The sequence below is a fragment of the Perognathus longimembris genome, chromosome 2 (assembly GCF_023159225.1).
Source record: "Perognathus longimembris pacificus isolate PPM17 chromosome 2, ASM2315922v1, whole genome shotgun sequence".
Classification (NCBI taxonomy): domain Eukaryota; kingdom Metazoa; phylum Chordata; class Mammalia; order Rodentia; family Heteromyidae; genus Perognathus; species Perognathus longimembris.
The window spans coordinates 4163489-4183062 of NC_063162.1; the positions used below are offsets into that span (position 1 = coordinate 4163489).

A 19574-nucleotide genomic window follows, 5' to 3' on the forward strand; every position below is an offset into this window, starting at 1 on the left:
CCCCGAGAGTGCGTCACGCTTTCTGTGCTCCCCTGAGAGAGCCAGGGCCCCGCACACAGACCCAAGAGCACGTCACGCTCTCCGTGCTCCCCAAGAGTGCGTCACGCTCTCTGTACTCCCCTGAGAGAGCCAGGGCCCCCCGCACACAGACCCGAGAGCGCATCACGCTCTCCGTGCTCCCCGAGAATGCGTCACGCTCTCCGTGCTCCTCGAGAGTGCGTCACGCTCTCCGTGCTCCTCGAGAGTGCGTCATGCTCTCTGTGCTCCCCGAGAGTGCGTCACGCTCTCCGTGCTCCCCAGAAAGAGCCAGGGCCCTGCATACAGATCCGGGAGCGTGTCACGCTCTCCGTGCTCCCCCGAGAGAGCCAGGGCCCTGTACACAGATCCGCAAATGCGTCATGCTCTCCGTGCTCCCCGAGAGTGCGTCACGCTCTCCGTGCTCCCCAGAAAGAGCCGGGGCCCCGTGCACAGATCCGTGAGCGCGCCATGCTCCCCGTGCTCCAAGTGACCTGTAGCCACCAGCTCAGGACCTCGGCTCCGCCCCCCCATGTCCCTGTACACCGCGTTCCAGGCCACCTCCCCCCACTCTCTTTCCTTACAGACCAGGCCCTGTCCTCGGAGGCTCCACGTCCCCTTTGGGCTGTGAGCTGACTCTGATCTCCACTTAGGCAAACTGGCAGGCGTCTCAGCTTCCTTGGCTCAGCATGAAGCCCACAGTGCCAGGAAGCCGCTGGGCTCCCCAGGCTGTGCCCTGAGGGCCAGGGTCCCAGCTGCCAGGACCCGTCACCAACCCCCCATCTGTCCTCCTCTCCTTGTGATTTTTATAGTTTGGCTCTTTGGCCTCCTCCAGCAGCCTCTGAATGTTTTCACTGAGGGACCCACTTTTCCTTTCTCTCCTGAGCCCCAAGAACCCGGAGCACAGGCAGATACCTTTACACAAACCAGAGCATTTTTAGGCACTGCACCTGCATGCCTAGAAGACATGAGGTGTTGAGCAGGACGCCTGGACACGTTTCCTGTTCGGGTTTTGCTATTTGGAAGAGCTCCGGATGGACCTTCGACGGGTTTCGGGTTTGTTGAGACAGGAAGAATGAAGCCAAGGCCGACGGCCCTGAAGGCAGCCCACCGCCCCCCGCCCACTGCCCACTGCCCCCCGCCCCCCGCCCACCGCCCACCGCCCCCCGCCCCCCGCCTACCGCCCACAGCAGGCTCAGGCAGAGGGAGGCTGGGCCCTCCCGATGGCCTGTCCACACCGACCGTCTGCAGACCCCTGATCTTGGAGAGTGCCCCCCCCCAGGCTCCCAGTGGCCCCCAAACCATCCTGCACGGCAGGCAACTGAAATGCTGGGGGGGTCTTTTTCTTGGGAAATCCATGGGAGACGTAGACGGGGAAGACTGGATGGGTGGGGATGAGACACCCCAGGCCCGGTCCAGAAGCCCCGCGGGCTCTGCACGGAGTCGCCGGCTGCCGAGTGTAATTTCCTTTGGCTGCGAAGCTTCTGAGTCCGCCTTGCTCCGGCGGCTAAGGCCCGGTAGGGGTTCGGGACTTAGCCTTGTCTTCGCGTGGGCCATCCGCGTACCAGCAGGAGGACCCGCCCCGGGAGGGGCGAGGCCCCTGCCCCTGGCACGTGCACCCCCAAGCCTGCAAGCCTCCAGCCTCACGGCGGCAGCTCTCTTCTCCTGTGGGCAACCTTGGGGGTGGGGCGTGCAGGTGCCTAGCAACAAATGGATCCCACAGTCAGCGGGAGCACGCGGCTCAGGGTGCGCAACCAGCCCAGGCAGGGGGCCCCCCGAAGCCAGTTCCTCCTGCGAGATGGGTACCAGGGGCCTGAGCTTCCAGGAGCGGTGGTCCTGAGTGTGCTCAGGCGGAAGAACAGCAGGAAACGACGAGGGGAGTCCCTCCCTATGTTACCAAGCAGGTGGGGGGTCGGCCTGGAAGAGTCTGCGGGGCCCGAGGTGGGGCGTTAGGGCCTGTGCGGGTCCCAGGGAGGCGGTGGCACCGCCGGCAGCACCGAGAGGCACTGCTGCCCCCGCCGTGGTCAGGTGGCAGCTCTCCTGAGCGCCGGGCACCCGGGCCAGGGGCAGGCTGGCCGTCAGCGAGAAGCGCACAGATCACCCTGCAAGGTCACCCGCGCAGCTTGTGCGCAAGCCTTGCGGGCTGAGCGGCCGGGACTGGAGTCCCGCAGCGGCCGGGGACGCGGGGGGCTCTGTGCCTCACCTCACGTTACCTGGAAAACACGGACGGCGGGTGGACGCCACGAAGGCATTAGCTTTGTCACAACTGTACATGAGCACCACACCAGGCTCGGTCCTAGTCCATGGTTTGCCGAAACCCCTCCTGCTCTCTAGGGATCATCTGCTTCTTGTTGACCCTGCGAGCCTGAGGGAGGCAGAGTGTCTGGCACCTTGGGAGACTTCCTTAAGAATCTCTGACTTGGCAAAGCCTGGGCAGTTGGAATACTGCACAGAGAGGTGTTTCAGACACGATGACCTGGCAATAGGAGAGCCATTCCAGAACCTTCTCAGGGGTCCTGATGGAAAGGATCCACGGGGATCAGTGGGAAATCAGTGCCAGTTAGTCCCCAGACTCATGGTGCTCGTGGCCCCCAGACACTGGAAGCAAACTCAGGCAGTGGACTCCTGGCTGCTGCAGTGTAAGATGCAGACGGAGGGGCCGGGCTGAAGCTGGGCTTTCACAGAACTTACGCTCACACCAGTCCACCCAGACCTGCCAGGAGGAAGACAGTGGGAGCCAGAGGGACCCGCCGGAATCCCACCGTGAGGTGCAAGACAATACCATCAATGCCAACGGATCGCCTCAGAATCCTCTTTTTTCTTCTTCCCCAGGAAGGATTGGGAAACTCAGCAATAAAGAAATCCACACGTGTAATGACATTCTAACAGGCCCAGCAAAAGTCATTATCTCCAGAAACTCAAATTCCGTGTTGCGCTCACCGTCTCGAATGGCCCTGACTTTGAGCCTACCAGGACGAATCCTGCAATTTTGGATCTTGATTCATGGGTTAGAAAAGGCAATATTGGATTCATGATTTAAAACCACCCTTTCATTACGCTGTGATTACATCTCAATTTGTACCCAGTTGGCTTAGAGAGGACATGAAAATTATGCTAATGGCGCTGGAGGCTCCTGCCCGGTGTTGGAGCTGGACGAGTCACTTACTTGTTAAGGATTTTGCCTCTCTTGGCACTCGAAAAATTTTCCAGTTGCAAGGAGTCTTGTGTGAGGAAGGCAACAGCCAGGTGGAAGTAGTTGTTCCAGAGCTGCAAAGCAGAAGTGGGAAGATGCTGAGTTCCTGAGCAGCTTGATGCAGGACCCCAAGAGGGTCTGGGACAATTATTATCTGAGTGACACCTATTCAGAAATGTCTGAACCACAAGCAGGGTGCCGCTGGCTCACGCCTGCAATCCCACTCAGCTACTTAGGACGCTAAGATCTGAGGATCACAGTTAGAAGCCAGGCCAGGTATTAAAAAACAGTCTGTGAGAATCTTATCTCCAATTAATCACCCAAAAGCTGAAAGTGGACCTGTGGCTCAAGTATCAGCATGCTAGCCTTGAGAAGAACAGCTAAGGGACCAGGGCCCAGGACCCGAGTTCAAGCCCCAGGACCAGCATCAAAATAAATAAATAACAAACAGAAGAAGCATATTTCATTAAGTTTTTGAGTATGCCATTCCAAACACACAGGTATACATACAGCATACACGCAAGAGGCATGCGTATATACACACATGCACGCATGTATACACCCAAGCATACATCCAAGAGGCGTTTCACACACACACACACACACACACTCACATGTACGCATGCACACGCATGCACACACAGCATGCACTCAGGAGATATGATACATAGTACACATATGCACACACCGCACTTACACCTCCCCCCCATACAGGGATATTTACACACGGCACCCATGGGAGCCATTTCACATACATACAAATGCACACAGAGCATGCACCAAAAGGACTTGTACATACACAGGCACACACAGCATGCACTGCAGAGGCCTTCCTGGGGTGGTGTTTTACACACACACACACACCCACCCACCCACCCACACACACACACACCCCTTGTACTGAAAAGGCCTTCCTGAGGGACTAGCAGATGGCCACCCTGGGTTTAGGTGGGGAGTGGCATGAAGCCGAGAAGGAGTGCTGGGGACACAGTTGTACGAGGCAGCCCTGCTCTTCCTCCGGCTGACCCCTCGCGCTGTGCCTCGGGACACTTGGGACACTTGGGACGGTGCTGGCAGCCACTCACGGAGACTGGAGCCTCCCTGCCGTCTGCTCAGAGAGTCCCTCTTCCCACCCACTCAGTAGCTTCTCCGAAACAACTCCATCTCCGAAGTTGGCAAATTGAGCAGACACCCTGGAGGCATAACTGTCACTCCTAAGGTCCCCTAGCACCCTCAGGAAATTCCACTTCCGTGCATCCGATGGGAGAGCAATTAGGTTCGAGGATTAGAACTACAAATGACTGGCATGCACCAGCTGTGTGTGTTAACACAACTCTGCCACAAAGGTCATGTCTACCTCCTCTCTTACCTGTAGCTCAAAGTTGGCTTGATCCAGAAATTTCTTGTTCAGCATATCTGCATACTGATTAATCGCTCTCAGGAAGACTCTGAAAGATCAAGAGAAAATTACATAATTACATACGTAGGCTCTGCACCTTTGTGGGGTTGGCATTTCAATTAGATGCGATCCCAGACTGTCTGGAGGGTGACGCTTCCAAGTCTTAGGCAAAGTTGGAAGATTTGGGGGGGGGAAAAAAAAGCACATGGAATTACATGCAGATGTTCTCCAAATTAATCAAGAAAATTAGCAATTACAGAATGAAGGGAACAGACCAAAATAACAGCTTCTGAAAAATCACATTTGGAAAGTTATCACTTAAGAAATTCCAATTTTTTTTTAAAAAAAGAGGAACAAAAAGGTATAAATAAAATCCTTTCCTAAAGTTGCAAGGTCTTAATGTTACATCATTAAATCATGTTTGCTAGGATGGCTTCTTAATGCAGTGAATTGGAACGGGCTGGTAGTGCATAAACTATTAGGCTGGGAATGGTTGGGTGCAACAAGACTGTACTGGAAAATGTGGCTCACGCTGCATCGTTTGTCTTCTACTGCACTTACTGCACTAATTTTCATCACTGTTCGATTGTTAAGGGAAAATTAAAGAGCTTTAGTCAATAGGAAAAGTGATTGGATGAGACTTTTCACGGGGATTTTAATTCTGTGATTCATGGATCACATACAACGTGAAGCCTAATTCTCAACACACTGACTTTTACTTTTTGATGGTGAAACAGACAAGGTAATCATAGAAAAGCAATTTATCATGAACACCATTTGGGCTGTCACGAGTGACTCTGGAGCTCTGGCTTTCCCAGGCTTGCTCATTCAGCAGGTGGGTTTGTGTTTTTGTTTTTTAAAATCACCCTTCAAAGCGTTCACAAAAGAATGAGAGCAGAGCCCCGCTTCCTCCCTGAAAGTGGTCCCCAGGTCTGGCACAAGGGAAGATGGGACAGGAACGGGCAGTGGGTCACGGATAATGCACTTAATCACCCTTCCTCTATTTAGCAGCAGGAACAGCTGGATGTGAGGAAAATCTAGGTGACTGACTAGTGCCTGGGGCTCCGTCCCGGGACCCTCTCCTTGGCTGCCCAGGGGCTGTGTCCGTACCACACACAGCACCCGAGCAGGTGCGTTGCAGGGCCTGCCCGGAGTCTGCTGTCTCCACCACTGAAGAAGAAAAACCTGCAGGCAGACTAACCTGAATCTTTCTCTGGGGACATCCGCACAAGGCCAGAATGGGAGAATGTGTGTCTTTAAGTGACTGTTCATGGAAAGCTATGAGAACCTCTGCCTTGCCCATTCCCCTAGGGCCAGGACTGGGCAGTGACAGATGTCAGCCACAGGGCTGTCAGATTTTGTAAATCAGACGCCCGGTTAAATGTGAAGAAATGTCCTTACGGCTGAATTTGGTAACGGATGAGGATGGCTATTGATATTCTTTTACAGCTGAACACAGACCGCATGGGCATCTTTGTAACAGGTGCTTCATAGCTGCTTTTGCTCAGTGCCATTGACTCCCCCCAAGCATTCACTGAAGGCAGGATAAAAGCTTGGCATGCCAGACTCCATTTTGTATTTGTGTCCTTAGCTGTGAGCCATCCTCTCCTGTAGTCACTTCAGAGACACCTGGAAACCCAGACGGGAGACAAAAAACCTCCTGCAAGGCAGGAGAGCTCATAGAAAGAAAGACCACACCTGTCCAGCCCTGAGACCATGGGCTGCCAGCCACCTGTAACGCCAAATCCACGGGCGATTATTTACACCTCTCCCTCCCCGCATTTCTCTCCCATTTCACCCCAATGCCACCTTCGCTCTTCCCAAGGTTCCCGTGCCATGTAATAACCCTCCTCCGCTCCCTCCACTACTGCTTCCTGTCCCCCCACTACAGCTTCTGGGGCACAGAGGAGAAAGAAGGCCGCCTCCTTGGCCATCACAGCCGGCACCGTTTCTGGGGACATAACTGCAAGAACCCTGGAATCTGAAATCACGTGCAGTGCAGGCGGAGGACAATTCCCAGTCCTTAGGAGAGGTCTCACAGGAAGCTCAAGAACACTGGGCTTCCAGAAGACACCGTCCCCGGCCCTCTACAACGATAATGACAAGTTTACGGTATTATCACAGGGTAATTGTTTTGCCTCCAGATAGTGCCCAAATAGTTGTAATGTGCTATTTCTAATTAAGCTCTGGAACAAATTCAGCTGGCTAAATAAAGATATTTCTCAAAACGACTTTAGAAAACAAACAACAAGCCAGGTGCCAGAGGCTCACGCATGTAGTCCTAGCTACTCAGGACGCTGAGATCTGAGGACGGTGGTTTGAAGTCAGACTCTTATCTCCAATGAAGCACCAAAAAAGCCAGAAGTGTAGCTGAGGCTTAAGCAGGAGAGCAGTAACCTTGAGCAGTGCCCAGGTCCTGATTTCAAGCCCTAGGAGGACCTCCCACCACACACACACACACACACACACACACACACACACACACACACACACACACGAACAACAACAAAAATCCCATGTCAGGCTGGAATACAATGAAGGCTGAACAAAAGCTTTTTAATGAACTGTCATCTGAGAAAGAAAAGTGCTGAGAGAGAGATTCTATAATTTAGATTCCTTATAACAATGTTTTTTTTTAAAGCCAGGATTAAACAACAACAACAACGATTGTGAGTTGCATGAGGAAAAGTAAAGATCGAATAAAAACCATCATCAGTGTAGCCCACCCAGATACCATATGTCACGAGTACAGTGCCACCCAGGACACCCAGAAATCACGTCCTGCCATTCACCCCGGTTGGGGTTTAAAACCTAGCTATGACTCTGAGTCCAGTTGACAATAAATCAATTAGTTAACCAGGCAAACAGAAACGGAGACTATGATAGGTAAGACTATTTATTAATCACTGTAATTTGTAAGTTAGTTCTAATAAACGTCAAACTATGGAACGTAAAGAAGAAAATCATATTAGATCTGCTTCCTGCAATCCAGAGGCGGGAAAGGCGTTGCGGGCCAAGCCACGTGACCGAACAGATGGTGGGTGCCTTCCTAGATTAAACCAAAGGATTCCCTTCCACTGGGCTCCACACGGCAAAATGACGGCTGGCTTTGGGTGGGGGTGGGGGGGTGCAGGGAGAGTGGGTGGAAATGGCCTTGGCACCCTTGCCTGCCCTATCTATTCCAGAGACACTGTAAGAATTCATCCTAGAGAAGCCCCACACCTACCGTTGTGTGGATGTGTTAGGGAGTCGTAGGCTCTGTGTCTGCCGGTTCACCTGAAGGCCTTCTATGCCTACGCAGCACCCCAGACGTGGTACGAGCTCACTGGGAGATTATCGCAGGAATGGATGAGGAGATGAATGGACGGACGTAGACGAATGGATGAATGGATGGATAGATGGAAGAGCGGGCCCGGAAGACCAGGCTGTGATTCGTCTTGGATGGGGACACAAAGAGGCTTATGGTATTTGGCTAATCCTTGCATTCTGCGTAAGTTTTTTGGATAAGGTTTAGGTCTCCTTAGGTTCTCATTATTCCAAGTTCTCCTTAGGCATCTGGTATTTATGTCCAGGCATTGCTATCCCCTTTTTCCTCACCTTCAGATCTCCTTCCTTTAGTCTCATCTTTGGTGCTTTGTCCTTGGATGACAATAATCTTGTCTTTTTAGGTATTACGTTCCTCCAGTGCATTTAAGAAGACCCCTTGCCATCACTGTGCACATTCCGAAATGCTCTGCTGTTAGACTGCAACTACACTAACACATCTCTGTGAGCCAAGGCCCAAGGGCTTGGGCTTCTCAGCAGGTACCCCCCCCCCCCCCCGCTAGCTTGCTGAGGTAGGAGGAAGGAACTCTTCCAGGCAGCCAGTTTCCCTCTAGTCAGCACTGTAGTGTGTAGCATCAGGGTTCAGGTGTAGAGGTAGACACAGGGCAGCGTGAGAAAGTGGAAAGAAAATAGAACAGGTAGGTGTGATTCTAGTCTTCCAGAAAAGCCAGGGGCACCAGAGGAAGACATCAATCACCCTGTGAGCCAAACAATTGAGGTCTTATTCTGAGCCAGAAGAATGAGGTGAGTTCCAAAACCAACCTAATGGTGTGAGAATTAAATACCTTAATGGATGCTGTTCCAAATGGTCAAAAATCATGATGACAAAAGACAAGTCCACATTAGAATCCATCTATGGAAGGATATATTTATAAGGATATATATATATATAAATTTTAGAAGATAAAAATCAAATGTATAGATCAATAAGAGGAGCGGGAAGAGAAAGGGTCAGAAGCAAATCATATTATCCCTCAAAGATCCCAAATGCCACCAGGTCAAGATGTCTGCAAGTTTGATTTCGAAAGGCCCAATGGAAAGACAAGAACCTCTCTGTTTGGGGCAAGTTATTCTATTTCCAGGAAGGTAGAAGCAGACACATCACACACCTAAAGAACTGTGGAGGTCACTGGGAGATAGAGCCAGTGCATTCCAATGCTCACAGAACTCAGAACCGTTCCTAATTTCCTTCTTCGCTGGTCTGGATCATGAATCCTGGTGAGCGCCCACTAGAAACAACATTTGGTTATATCTTGTCTGTGTCAAATGAGCTTAATTATAGTTGACACGTTTATACATTTGTATAAGTTGTAGCGCTAATCTAATGGTATCTGTCAGTCAATAGCTTCATGTCCATGCAAAACATTCAGCTATGCAGCTTTCAGAGAGTCGTTCCAGAGCACAAAGAAATGCTGACAATGGGAGGTGGCAGATGTTAATTAGCTTGATTTAACCATTCCACCAGAGGTATGTTTATCATCCTATCATATTACAACCCATGAAGACATACATTTATTTGTCATTTCAAAATAAAAGTTAGAACAGTCTGGGCACAAGTGTCTGTGTCTGTAACCCTAGCTCCTGAGGAAGCAGAGACCAGAGGACGGAGGTTTGAAATCAGCCTAGGCAGTGAGACTCATCTCTCCAAATAACCACCAGAAAACCAGAAGCAGAGCTGCGGTTCAAGTGGTTGAATGCCAGCCTTGAGTGAAAAAGCCAAGTGAGAAGTGAGGGTACTAGGCCCTGAGTTCAAGCCCCAGTAGCTCCACCCCCAAGTTAAGAAAGCAACTACCACAAACCCAAAGAGTTGCTCAGTTCTCTAAGATTCTCCTTCTCTCCACCAACAGATGTGGACACTGGCACTTCTGAGCTCCCTGGGACTTCGAGTCCCACAACCAATCCCACTGGATTTTGGACTTCAGGATGAGAGAGTTCTAGTTTGCTCTTAACTTTGGGGCTGAAGACAGAAAGGAGACACCACCCCCGACATTTTCTACCATCCCAAGCCACGGTTGGGGGAGGGGGAAGAACAGCGGGCAGGGCATTGGGACACGGGCTGGGCGTGGCTGACAGATGGGCAATTGTGTCTGCAGTGGTCCCAGGACCCTCAACAAGGCACCCTATTCCCGGGGACACCCCCACATCTGGTGACCACTCTACCCCAGCACAGAAAAGGTCAGGGGACACTTCAGTCCCTACAGGAGAGCGCCCCGAAGGCTTCCCAGAGGGATGGGCTACAGCGATGTGTGGAATATAGGTAGGACTGTCCTAAGTAATTATGTGTTAATTGGGAAGAAGGGGATTTAGCAAGTGGAAAGTAATCAGAAAGCAATTTAACTATTACAAGCTCCTGGCACAGTCGCACGCTCTTAAACGACTCCGTTCTGACGGAGCCTCCGGCTTGTCTACCATCTCTTGTTACCCAGAGTTCGATGCCAATAAAACTCATGACGAGGTCCTTATTGCTAAAGAGGGGGGAAACATGGAGTCAGGCGTTGAGCTTCTAGTGAAACTCAAAGCTCATTTCTCAAATTGTGAAGCTGGGAGGAATTGTTTTATTCCTTCTCTAAACTTATTTTAAGTTACATAATTAGATTGTACAGTTCAATAGGAGGGCATTTAAATATTTTGGCATTAAAACAAGCTGCTTTGGGGGAAAATACATCCTTTTAACAAAATGTTTTGCCCAAAATGGATAGGGAAAAAAAAAAAAAAAAGGAAACGAATTTAGTGACAGATTCCGTCCCTGCAGGACAATGAGTCAAGCAGCAGCAGTTGGAAATGTGCCTTCAAGTGGTTTCCGCCTAATTCAGCAGTGCCAGGAAAAGGGACAGTTTAAGGCGAACGGATGAAACACACCCGGAGACCCACACTCAGTGAAGCGGGCGCAGGCGCTAACGCGTGTCCCCTTTCCGCTGACCAGCCCCTCGGCACCACCCACACTCGCTGGAACTTTCTTCGAGTCTGTGACTACACGGAGTCAGTCGCTTCCTGCCCTGTGACCTGGACGGGGATGGACTCCCCACGTGCATAAAATGAGGCTTTGAAGAAAGACCTCCAGGGTGGGAAGGTGTCACGGGGCCAAGGCCATTAGAACCTTCTGGAAAGGAGGCTCACAGGGTCCCCTGGGAACAGGAGTGACCAGGAGCGTGGGGCGGACCTCTCTGCCGGTAGGGAATGGGGTTGGTGTGGGTGTGGACCCATCTGTGAGAGGGACAGGGTGAACCGCGAGGCTTGAGCTCCCCGAGGCGGGGAAGCCCCCCACGAGGCGCGGCCCCCTCCACACGAGCCTCAGCTGCGTGCGCACCAGCCACGCCGTCGAGGTGTGCCCTGCGGGAATCACCTGAGAGCTCGCACTCGGGGGCCCGGGACGCAGGGGGCTGTCATAAGGCGATTCCGCCACAGACCGAAGCAGACAGCCCCATCATCGGTGTCCTTCCGCCAGCCTCGCTCAGCCCGTGGTGGGCTGTGTCCTCGGCCCCTACCGCTCTCCTAGTCTCCTTTATAGACAGACCTTCTTTAAATACTTAGAGCGGCTTTCGGTCTCCAACCCAACTGGGGGTGGGGTGGAGGGGTGGCCCAATCTCCCTGTTGTGGGTGCTGTTCTTTCATAGCAATGCGTGTAGAGCGGCATAAACCAAGGTTTATTAGAACAAAGCCGCACTCATTCATTTGGGGAGGGCCGGGGGGCTACTTGCCCACAGTGCTGAGCAAGCGTACTCCTTGTCTATTCCCTGTGAATGTTTTTTTTGGGAGGATTTCTCATTCTTGTTTCGTGGCTGTGTTGTTGTTGTTGTTGGGGTGGGTGGCAGGTGGACAGGTCCAAATCTGTTTCTAAGTTATCAGAAAATGCAACTTACTGATCCAAAGACAAAGGTACGTGCAAGGACTACCGAAGGTGACCACCCACCTGCACCCCGGAAGTGGAGGCGCCAGATATCAGGATGAACACCTTCGGAAGTCCCAGCCGGAAGGTCCCCTGTGCTTGTGCTGCAAGCACCCCAAAGGTGGCTTAACGCGGTGTTATTTCAGCTTTCATTACGAAGCACATCAAATTAAATTAACTAATTCATTTTGTGCTGGGCTCAGAGTCTCATACTCTCCTTAGCTTTTCCCGCTCATGGCTGGTGTTCCGTCTCGTGAGCCACGCCCCCATTCTTGGCTTTCTGCTGGTGAACCGGAGATGAGAGCGTACTGGATTTGTCCGTCAGGACTGGCTCTGAACCTTGATCTTTAGATCCTCAGATCTCAGCTTCCCGAGTAGCTAGGGCAGAGCCACCAGGGCCTGGCTAAGAGAAGAATCTATTTCAAAACTCCTAATGTTGCAAACATTTTCTCAAAGAGACACCCTACAGAATGAGAGAAAATATTTTCAAGCTCTCCATCTGGTCATGGTGGGTTAGTATTCAAGATATATATGGAACTAAAGTAACGCAAATGCAAAACTGAAGTAAATCCTCCACACCACCTAAAAACGTAGGCAAAAGACCTTACTAGACAATTCTCAGAAGAAGACACAGAAATGTCCAACGAGTATACAGAAAATGCTTTACCATTAGAAATCATCAGGAAGATGAGTATCACATTTCGCGTAGATGTCCTAAGGAAAGAAAGCCAGTGCGTTGAAAAGATATCACTCTGCACTGCTGTTGTGTTTACTGCCATGTAATGTACAATAGTCAAAAGAGGTCTGGTGTGGTGGCATACGCCTATAATCCCAGCTATTTAGTAGACAAAGAGAACGGTGACACATGGCAAAGAAGTGCCGCATGGTGGATGGGCCTCCCATCCCATCCTGGGAGGAGGATCTCACTCTGAGGCTGGCCTTGGGCAAAAATGCCTCGCACAAACGCGTCAGAAAGAGCTACCAGCAGACCCAGGGTGGAAGACTTCTCCATGGCGGTGAGGGAGGGCAAGGGGCGTGGCCCAGGCCCCAAAATTAATCATGGAAAGTGATTCACCTTACCAAGAGACCCTTCCCTCGGGCACCCCAACAGACACCTGCCCGGTCCACCGGCAGGGTACCCCTCGTCCTTCTCCTGATCTCCAGTGGATGAGTCAGGGGCCACCACGGGCAGATCTGCCATGGGCGGGGTGGGCAGGTGTCCCCCCGGGCCCAGGCAGAGATCCGGGAAGACCTGCCGGCCAGAGCTCAGGCATGCCCCGCCCGGGGACACGGGGTGTTTCGTCTGGGTGAATTGTGAAAATAAACGGTGTCGAGGGCTGCGCGTGGCAGACAGAATCGCGGCCACCCAAGCGTGCACTTGGAGACGGCCCACGTGGCAACTTTATACTGTGTGTTTCTTGATCATACATACAAAAGAGAAACACGGGGAGGAAAGGAAATAGAACTTTCCAGAAACCACAGAAGGGAAGTCATCGTTTTCTGTCCTATTCCGGTGACTTCCGGTGACTTCCGGTGACTCAGGTCCAACCCGCTTGGGAATAAGAACGAGTACCGCCTTTCCACCCAAAGACCCAGGCTGTTCAGATGGGAGTTAGGAGTGGACAACCACGCGTGCGCGCAGACCTCTGCGATCTGTTGCCGGGCGCGGAATGGCGGTCAGCCTGTGGCACGCGCCCTAGGGTGGCCCTAGGGTGTTCCCTGGTGACCCACTCCGGGAGCCACGGCACCCGGCCACGCATCCCGCACCCCATGGCCCAGCGGCCGAGCACCTGAGTGAGCTGTACGGTTCCAGGCAGAACGTCTTAGGAGACTCGCAGAACAAAGGCGGAAAGATGCTCTTTAAAAGTCACTTCCTGCTCAGAATAGACCAGGCGTGCCTAGAAATAATCCTAGTGCATTTTCGAGACTTGCCCAAGGGCATTTTAATCATTTAGCCAACGAATGTAGTTGCTGGCGGCTCCTTGCCACGGGCTAGACACCAGAACAAGGTTCTCTGCCCAGCGCGGGCCTGGGTGTCAGAGGCAGCTGCGAGCTGGCACTTGCGGGCGTTTTCCATCTCTCCCATCCTCTCCGGTGCCTAGCAACTTCCCTTCACCGGGCCCGTGAAAGGTGCAGGGGGACCCCATACCACAGGGAAGAGGAAAGGGGGGGAGCCTTGAGGTCCAGTCAGGAGCCCCAAGTATATGCTGTAACTTGGAGCGAGGCGCCAGCACCTGTTCAGGGGTGAGACACGCCTCTCAGAGCCACACCCGGGCGGCCGTCTACCTCCGCGGGCCTCACCTTCCAGGCACCCCCCCACGGCATCAGAGGTCAATCATGGAGGAAGTTAGCTCCCTTGTGAGCCAGTCCCCTCTCAACAGCACCGCTAGCTGCGGTCAGTCCAAGCCGGCAGGGAAGGGGGCACCTCGTACCCAAACCAGAACAGTGGCCTTTGCCAGCCCCAATAATGAACGGGGCTCTCGTCCACAGATCCATCGGTGGAGAGGAGGCGGGAGGGACCCCAGCCGCCTCGTGGCAGGCGGGATTAGAAGGGACGCCGGCCGGGAGGACACAGTCCCGCCCTGGAACCTGGGTGGGGCGGAGGGGAAGCTGCCTTCTCCGCCTCCCCTTGGGAAACCCACCGCCCAGGCATTTCTCACTTCCAGTACGGGGCCGAAGGACTTAAAAATGAGAGGTTAGTGGCAAGGACGAGCCGGGCGGAGGACAGCGACGGCACCTTCGGGGCCCCGTTTTTGTCGATTGCATTCATGGTAGGGTATTTCTGCTCCGTCTGCTTCTGCCATCTAAGGCCCAAGGGTGGAGCTCTTTCTCCTTAGGGGCCTCAGTGAGTCAGAGCCTAGTCTAGGCCATAGCTCTTCACAGTCTTGAGAACATCATTGCATTCCTGCTGCTGTTTCTTACCTCATCCTGACAACCTGCCCCCCCGCCCCCCTAGCCAACCTCGGGGAGAGCTTGCTCCCACCTTCCAAGACCAAGACCAGCTCTGCTGGGCAGCCTCCTGCTAGGTCCTGCCTCTCAGCAGCACCTCATCCCGGGCAACAGCGGAGCCTGGAGCCTGACCTGAAGGCCCAGTGGCTTCTCTCACAGCTGGGTTTGAACCAGTAAGTAGGGCAACAGCAGGGTGCCAGATACCAGCTAATCCCCTCAAGAACCTCAGAGAGGAGGAGCCCATTCTTCTAAAGGTGAAGGAGTAGCCTTGACCAGGCAAGTCTTCCAACTACCTGCTGGGCGAGGAACTCAAACACACTAGGAAATAGAGGGTGGGCACTAAACTCAAGTGTCAGAGAGCTGTGCTCCTTCTAGAGGCTCCAGGGGAGAACAAAACCCCCTTTCTTCTCTTTTCCTAGCATTTCCTTGCATTCTGCATCACCTCCCTTGGCCACACATCACCACACACCTGGGAGGAGGTGCAGACATCTTTGGAACTCTTGGCCTGCCCCACCGAATGACCAAGTCATCCGACCACCACAACCCTGTGAGTCCAAAGCCAGAGGGCAGCTTCTCCTCCACTAGCTCCAGCCACCTGGGTCACCTGAGCGGACTTTGCATGGCTCACTGTCCTTCTGGAGCTATGACCCTGTCTCCTGGAAGGTAAGGTCCATGTGTCAGCCATTTCTTCAACCTCTATAACACACCTGACACGTAGAGGTTCTTAATATCAGAGTGATAGGCTACGGATTATTACTGATCAGAGCACATAAATAGTATTTCTACTATTACGATGAGGCTTTCATTATACACTGAAGGGTTCAGTCCACGGAGGAGCAGATGTTTTCTGTGAAAAGCCCGATAGTCACTAGGTTAGCCTTGGTTGGCCATGTGATCTGTGGAGTAGCTACCTGGCCAGAGTAGACCTAGAGAACAGGTACGTGGCGGGCACGGTCCCATACCAGCGTAGCTTTATTCATGGCCACGGGACTTTGACTTTCATGTGCTTTGCTTGTGTGATAAAATAGTATTTTGTTTTTCTCCTGATCCTTTAAAAACTCTTCTTAGCTGGCGGGCCACGCTCACACCCCCGTGGTGGAGGCTGGTTTGTTTCTTGGGCCGCCACTTCCTAACCGATCCTGACCCATCGTCACGGATGAACAAGTCCCCCCGGGCTCTCCGTCCCCCCCACTCACTTGAAGGGGCCTGGGGACCGCGCGTGTGCCAGGGCGGAGCGATGAGCTGCGTGTGGGAGAGAGCGGTGAGAAGGAGAGGAGGAGGGGGCAGGGTGGAGGCACCACTTCCAGGATGGGTGTGTGGTCCAAGCACAGCCCCTGGGGGCAAAGGCCCGTGCAGCCTAGAGACCCGGGATGTCACGGGGAAAACGTCCAGCGTGGGAGGGCCGTTTGAAACTTGAACTAAGGGGAGAGCAGAAGAGAGAAGAGGGGAGGAGAGGACTCTGGGGAAGAGGAGGGGACTGGACAGGAGACAAGAGAAAGGGGGGGGGAGGGAGAAGATCTGCCCCGCGCAGGGGACCAGCACAAGTGGGGGGTCACGCCGGCTGGCGGCAAGCACGGCTCTGGAACGCCAGCGCCCCTGTGGGACCGGCAGGCGCGATGGCCTGAGCACGCTGACCCGTGTCCTTGGCAAGGGCAGGGGAACAGATGTTGGGAGCGTGGCGGGGGAGGGGGTGGCGGATGCAGAGAGAAGGGGAGGAGGCTGCGTGCGTGAGACGCCAGAACCCAGGTCTGCGGGGTGGGGCAAGGCTAAAGGCGACACCCGACCCATGAGCTGGTGTCCACGGCCAGCTGCAGAGACGGGGTCACCCAGAGGAGACCATCCCCGTGGAGGCGGAGGGCTACTCGGAGCCCAGACTGGCGGCCCAGGGCTGGCCTGCTTCAGTGCTTAATGCATCGTTCTAGAACGGTCGGGCATCCCCACGGTCTGGGCGGATTTTAAACTAGGGGCTGTCACCTCGCTCGGGTCGCTTCTCTCCCAGTGCCCGGCTTTGGGGCTCGCTCTGCTCCCAGCACACCTCGAGCCCATTCCTCTCTGTGCTCCCCAGAGCCCCGGCCTCCCTCCCCCGGCTCTGACCTCATTCCTACTCCCCATCCTGGCCCACACTGTGCAATGTGATGCTATCAAACCTGACATGTTTCCAGCCACGCGGCTGCGCGCGAGGCCCTGGGCATCTGGTTCTCCTTACACAACCGTTCTGCGGTGGCACCGGCCCCTGCCTGCCGCCCCTCTCTGCGGCCCCGTCTGCCCCTGGAAAGGCTGGAAATAGATTGGCGCGCGAACTCCACATCTGCCTCCGCTCTTCCGCCAGACTTCCTCCCCCCCACCCCATCTCCTCGATCTTCCTCAACTTTCTTTTCTTTAATATGCCATTCTTAAAAATATATATATCTTTAAACAACTTCAGTTCAACACATCGGCGGTGAGTATGATGCATCTTGATACATGTCATCCCTTTCATCATTTCCCCGTCTCTCCCAATCCCACCCAGCCTCTCAATTTGCCCAGCCCCATCTTCACACACACACACACACACACACACACACACATTGCATAGTATGACTTCATTCACTCACCCTACCTTTTTTCATTCACCTCCCCCCTTCCCTTGGGCCTCCCCTCTCCCCCAAACACCCCCATGTCCCATTCTGAATCAAATATATCTTATAAAGAGGAAAGGGGTACCTCGGAAGGCCAGTAGAGACTAATACTGCGAGGAAAAAGGGCGGCAGACTGAGGAACGCAGGTCATTGTGTAGTACACCAGGCACAGATTCCATCTCATTCACCCCTGTGCTATCATAAACCAGAGAGTTGTTATAGAAACCCAATGCTTACGGGGCTACCTCACAGGGTGATTAAAGACTAAATGAGATCCAGAACAAGTGGCTATGGACCAGAATGTAGGAATCGATGAAGCTGTGAATAATTGAGCAACTCTTAGGTCAGTCAGAGGGACGGAGCAAAGCCCTGACAGGTGCAACTGGACACAATCTTAGCTCAGCCCTGCTCGTAGTGGGGGCGTCGACAGCCCAAAGCCACCCTCTCAACTGACCATGAATCGGAGTAGCCAGTCAGGATTTCCTTGTTCTGAGGAGTATGTTGTAGTTACCAATATAATAGTTCCCTTTTCCACTTACTATACTCTTTATCACCCCAATAAAGCCAGAGCAACTATGTGCATTGACTTTGCTATTATCAAGAGGCAACTGGGTGATGATGGGTAATGATTGTCTACCTTCTTAATGTTAAGTGACTTATTACCCATAAACACACGCGGAAGAGCTCTGGAAAGCTCCGACAGCCGAACACACGCAAGTTAAGCTTCTTAATTGAAAATATAATCTGTATTGCAGAGATTAAAATATATTGGATTCATTTTGGCTCTATTCTTCCCCATTGTCCCACATACATTTTCTTTATGCTACACAATCAAATTAGTTCCCCTGCTACGGAAATTATTTCAACACAATAAATCAATTTTATAGTGAAGCTATGATTGAATGTCCTATTTAAAGGGAAAGCAAATCAGGGATGGAAACAATTTTCTTACTGATGTGATCGGTATTTGTTTCCATACGCCTTTGGCAATCTAAGTTGGTTTTATCGTTGTCTTTCCTCCCATCGTATTGTCCTTGAGGAAGGCGTTTGTTCTGGGGGAGGCAGGTAGGTAGCCTCCCCATCGGAGCCAGGGAGGAAGCTTCCACAGGGGGCTCGGTGAAGCTCGCTTCACAATGCCGAACCGGTGAGGGGACCGTGCCCTTGCCAGCCCGGCCCTGTAGTGTTCCCCTAGGCCTCCCCGAAAGAGCACCGAGCCTGCCCAGCGCCCAGCCCGCTGCTCGCCTCATTGGTGACTTCATAGTCACCAGAGGCGTTAGAGAGAACGCAGCCACCCTTTGGCAGGCTCGTGTCTGAGCTCCCCGCACAAGTGCAAGGTGAACTCCACGAAGGCCGAGGCTTGGCTAGGTTTGCTTAGCATCGGGGTAGAAGAAGACCTGCCCACTCAAAGTCAAAACACAAAGTGAGACATGGCGGCTGTATTGCAGTTGGAGGGAGCGTGGAGGGAGCGCGCTCGTTAGAGGGGACCTTGGGGCTGGACACTTGGACTCACGGGGTGACCATGGCACGCCAGGCCCTCCAGAGGATTTCATCTTCCGGGGCCGGGGCGCCCTTGCAGTTTCCTCTCCAGGGAAAGCTCCAGGTTTCCACATATGTGTTCGTTGATGAGCAGGATCCAGAAGTACACCGATCAATTCCGGTCTGTATGTGGCTGATCCTAGCAAGCGAGGATCGGTCACGCCCTTGTCTACTTCCATGTGAGTCAAGAGGAGAGAACGAATGAGCCGGGACTTGAAGGGCCTGTGCCCTTCGGAACAGTGACTTGGTTATGACCCCAAGGCCTTTCTCTGGCTTATCCCTCAGTAGAGTGAAGACAGAGCTCCAGGTGCAAATCCCACAGGTGCCAACTCCCGGGTCCCTGGCAGCAGAGCGGCTGCTGTCGTCTAACGCCCTTGGACTTCAGCAAGAACTCAAGTGTCCCAGGAACGCACAGGGCAGGGGAAGGGCTGCTCCGCTTGCACCATGGGAGTGGCATGCCCAGAACATACGGGTGAACGTTTGAAAGACTTAGTGCCCAAGGAGAGCCAAAGCTGGCCAAACTCACTGTCTCAACTGACCCGACTGCTGACAGGATCCCAACCCCAGAGAAGCTGCAGCCAAGGTGGCACTCACACCAGGGCTCGAACCTCTGGGTACCCTGCTCTCCTCACCTCCTTGATCAGCTGCTCCAGG

The 19574-nt window shown here is 53.2% G+C and overlaps 1 protein-coding gene across 3 annotated transcripts in view; it reads right to left on the reverse strand.

Moving 5' to 3' along the window:
• Positions 1-19574, reverse strand: part of Dock1 (dedicator of cytokinesis 1) — a 407862-nt gene that overhangs the window by 69763 nt on the left and 318525 nt on the right. For all 3 annotated transcript variants that reach the window (XM_048338032.1, XM_048338033.1, XM_048338031.1), the window contains exons 30-31: positions 4578-4656; positions 3182-3282 (exon numbers count right to left, since the gene is read on the reverse strand). In XM_048338032.1, the coding sequence (XP_048193989.1) occupies positions 3182-3282; positions 4578-4656 (180 nt within the window). The remainder of the gene's footprint in view (positions 1-3181; positions 3283-4577; positions 4657-19574) is intronic.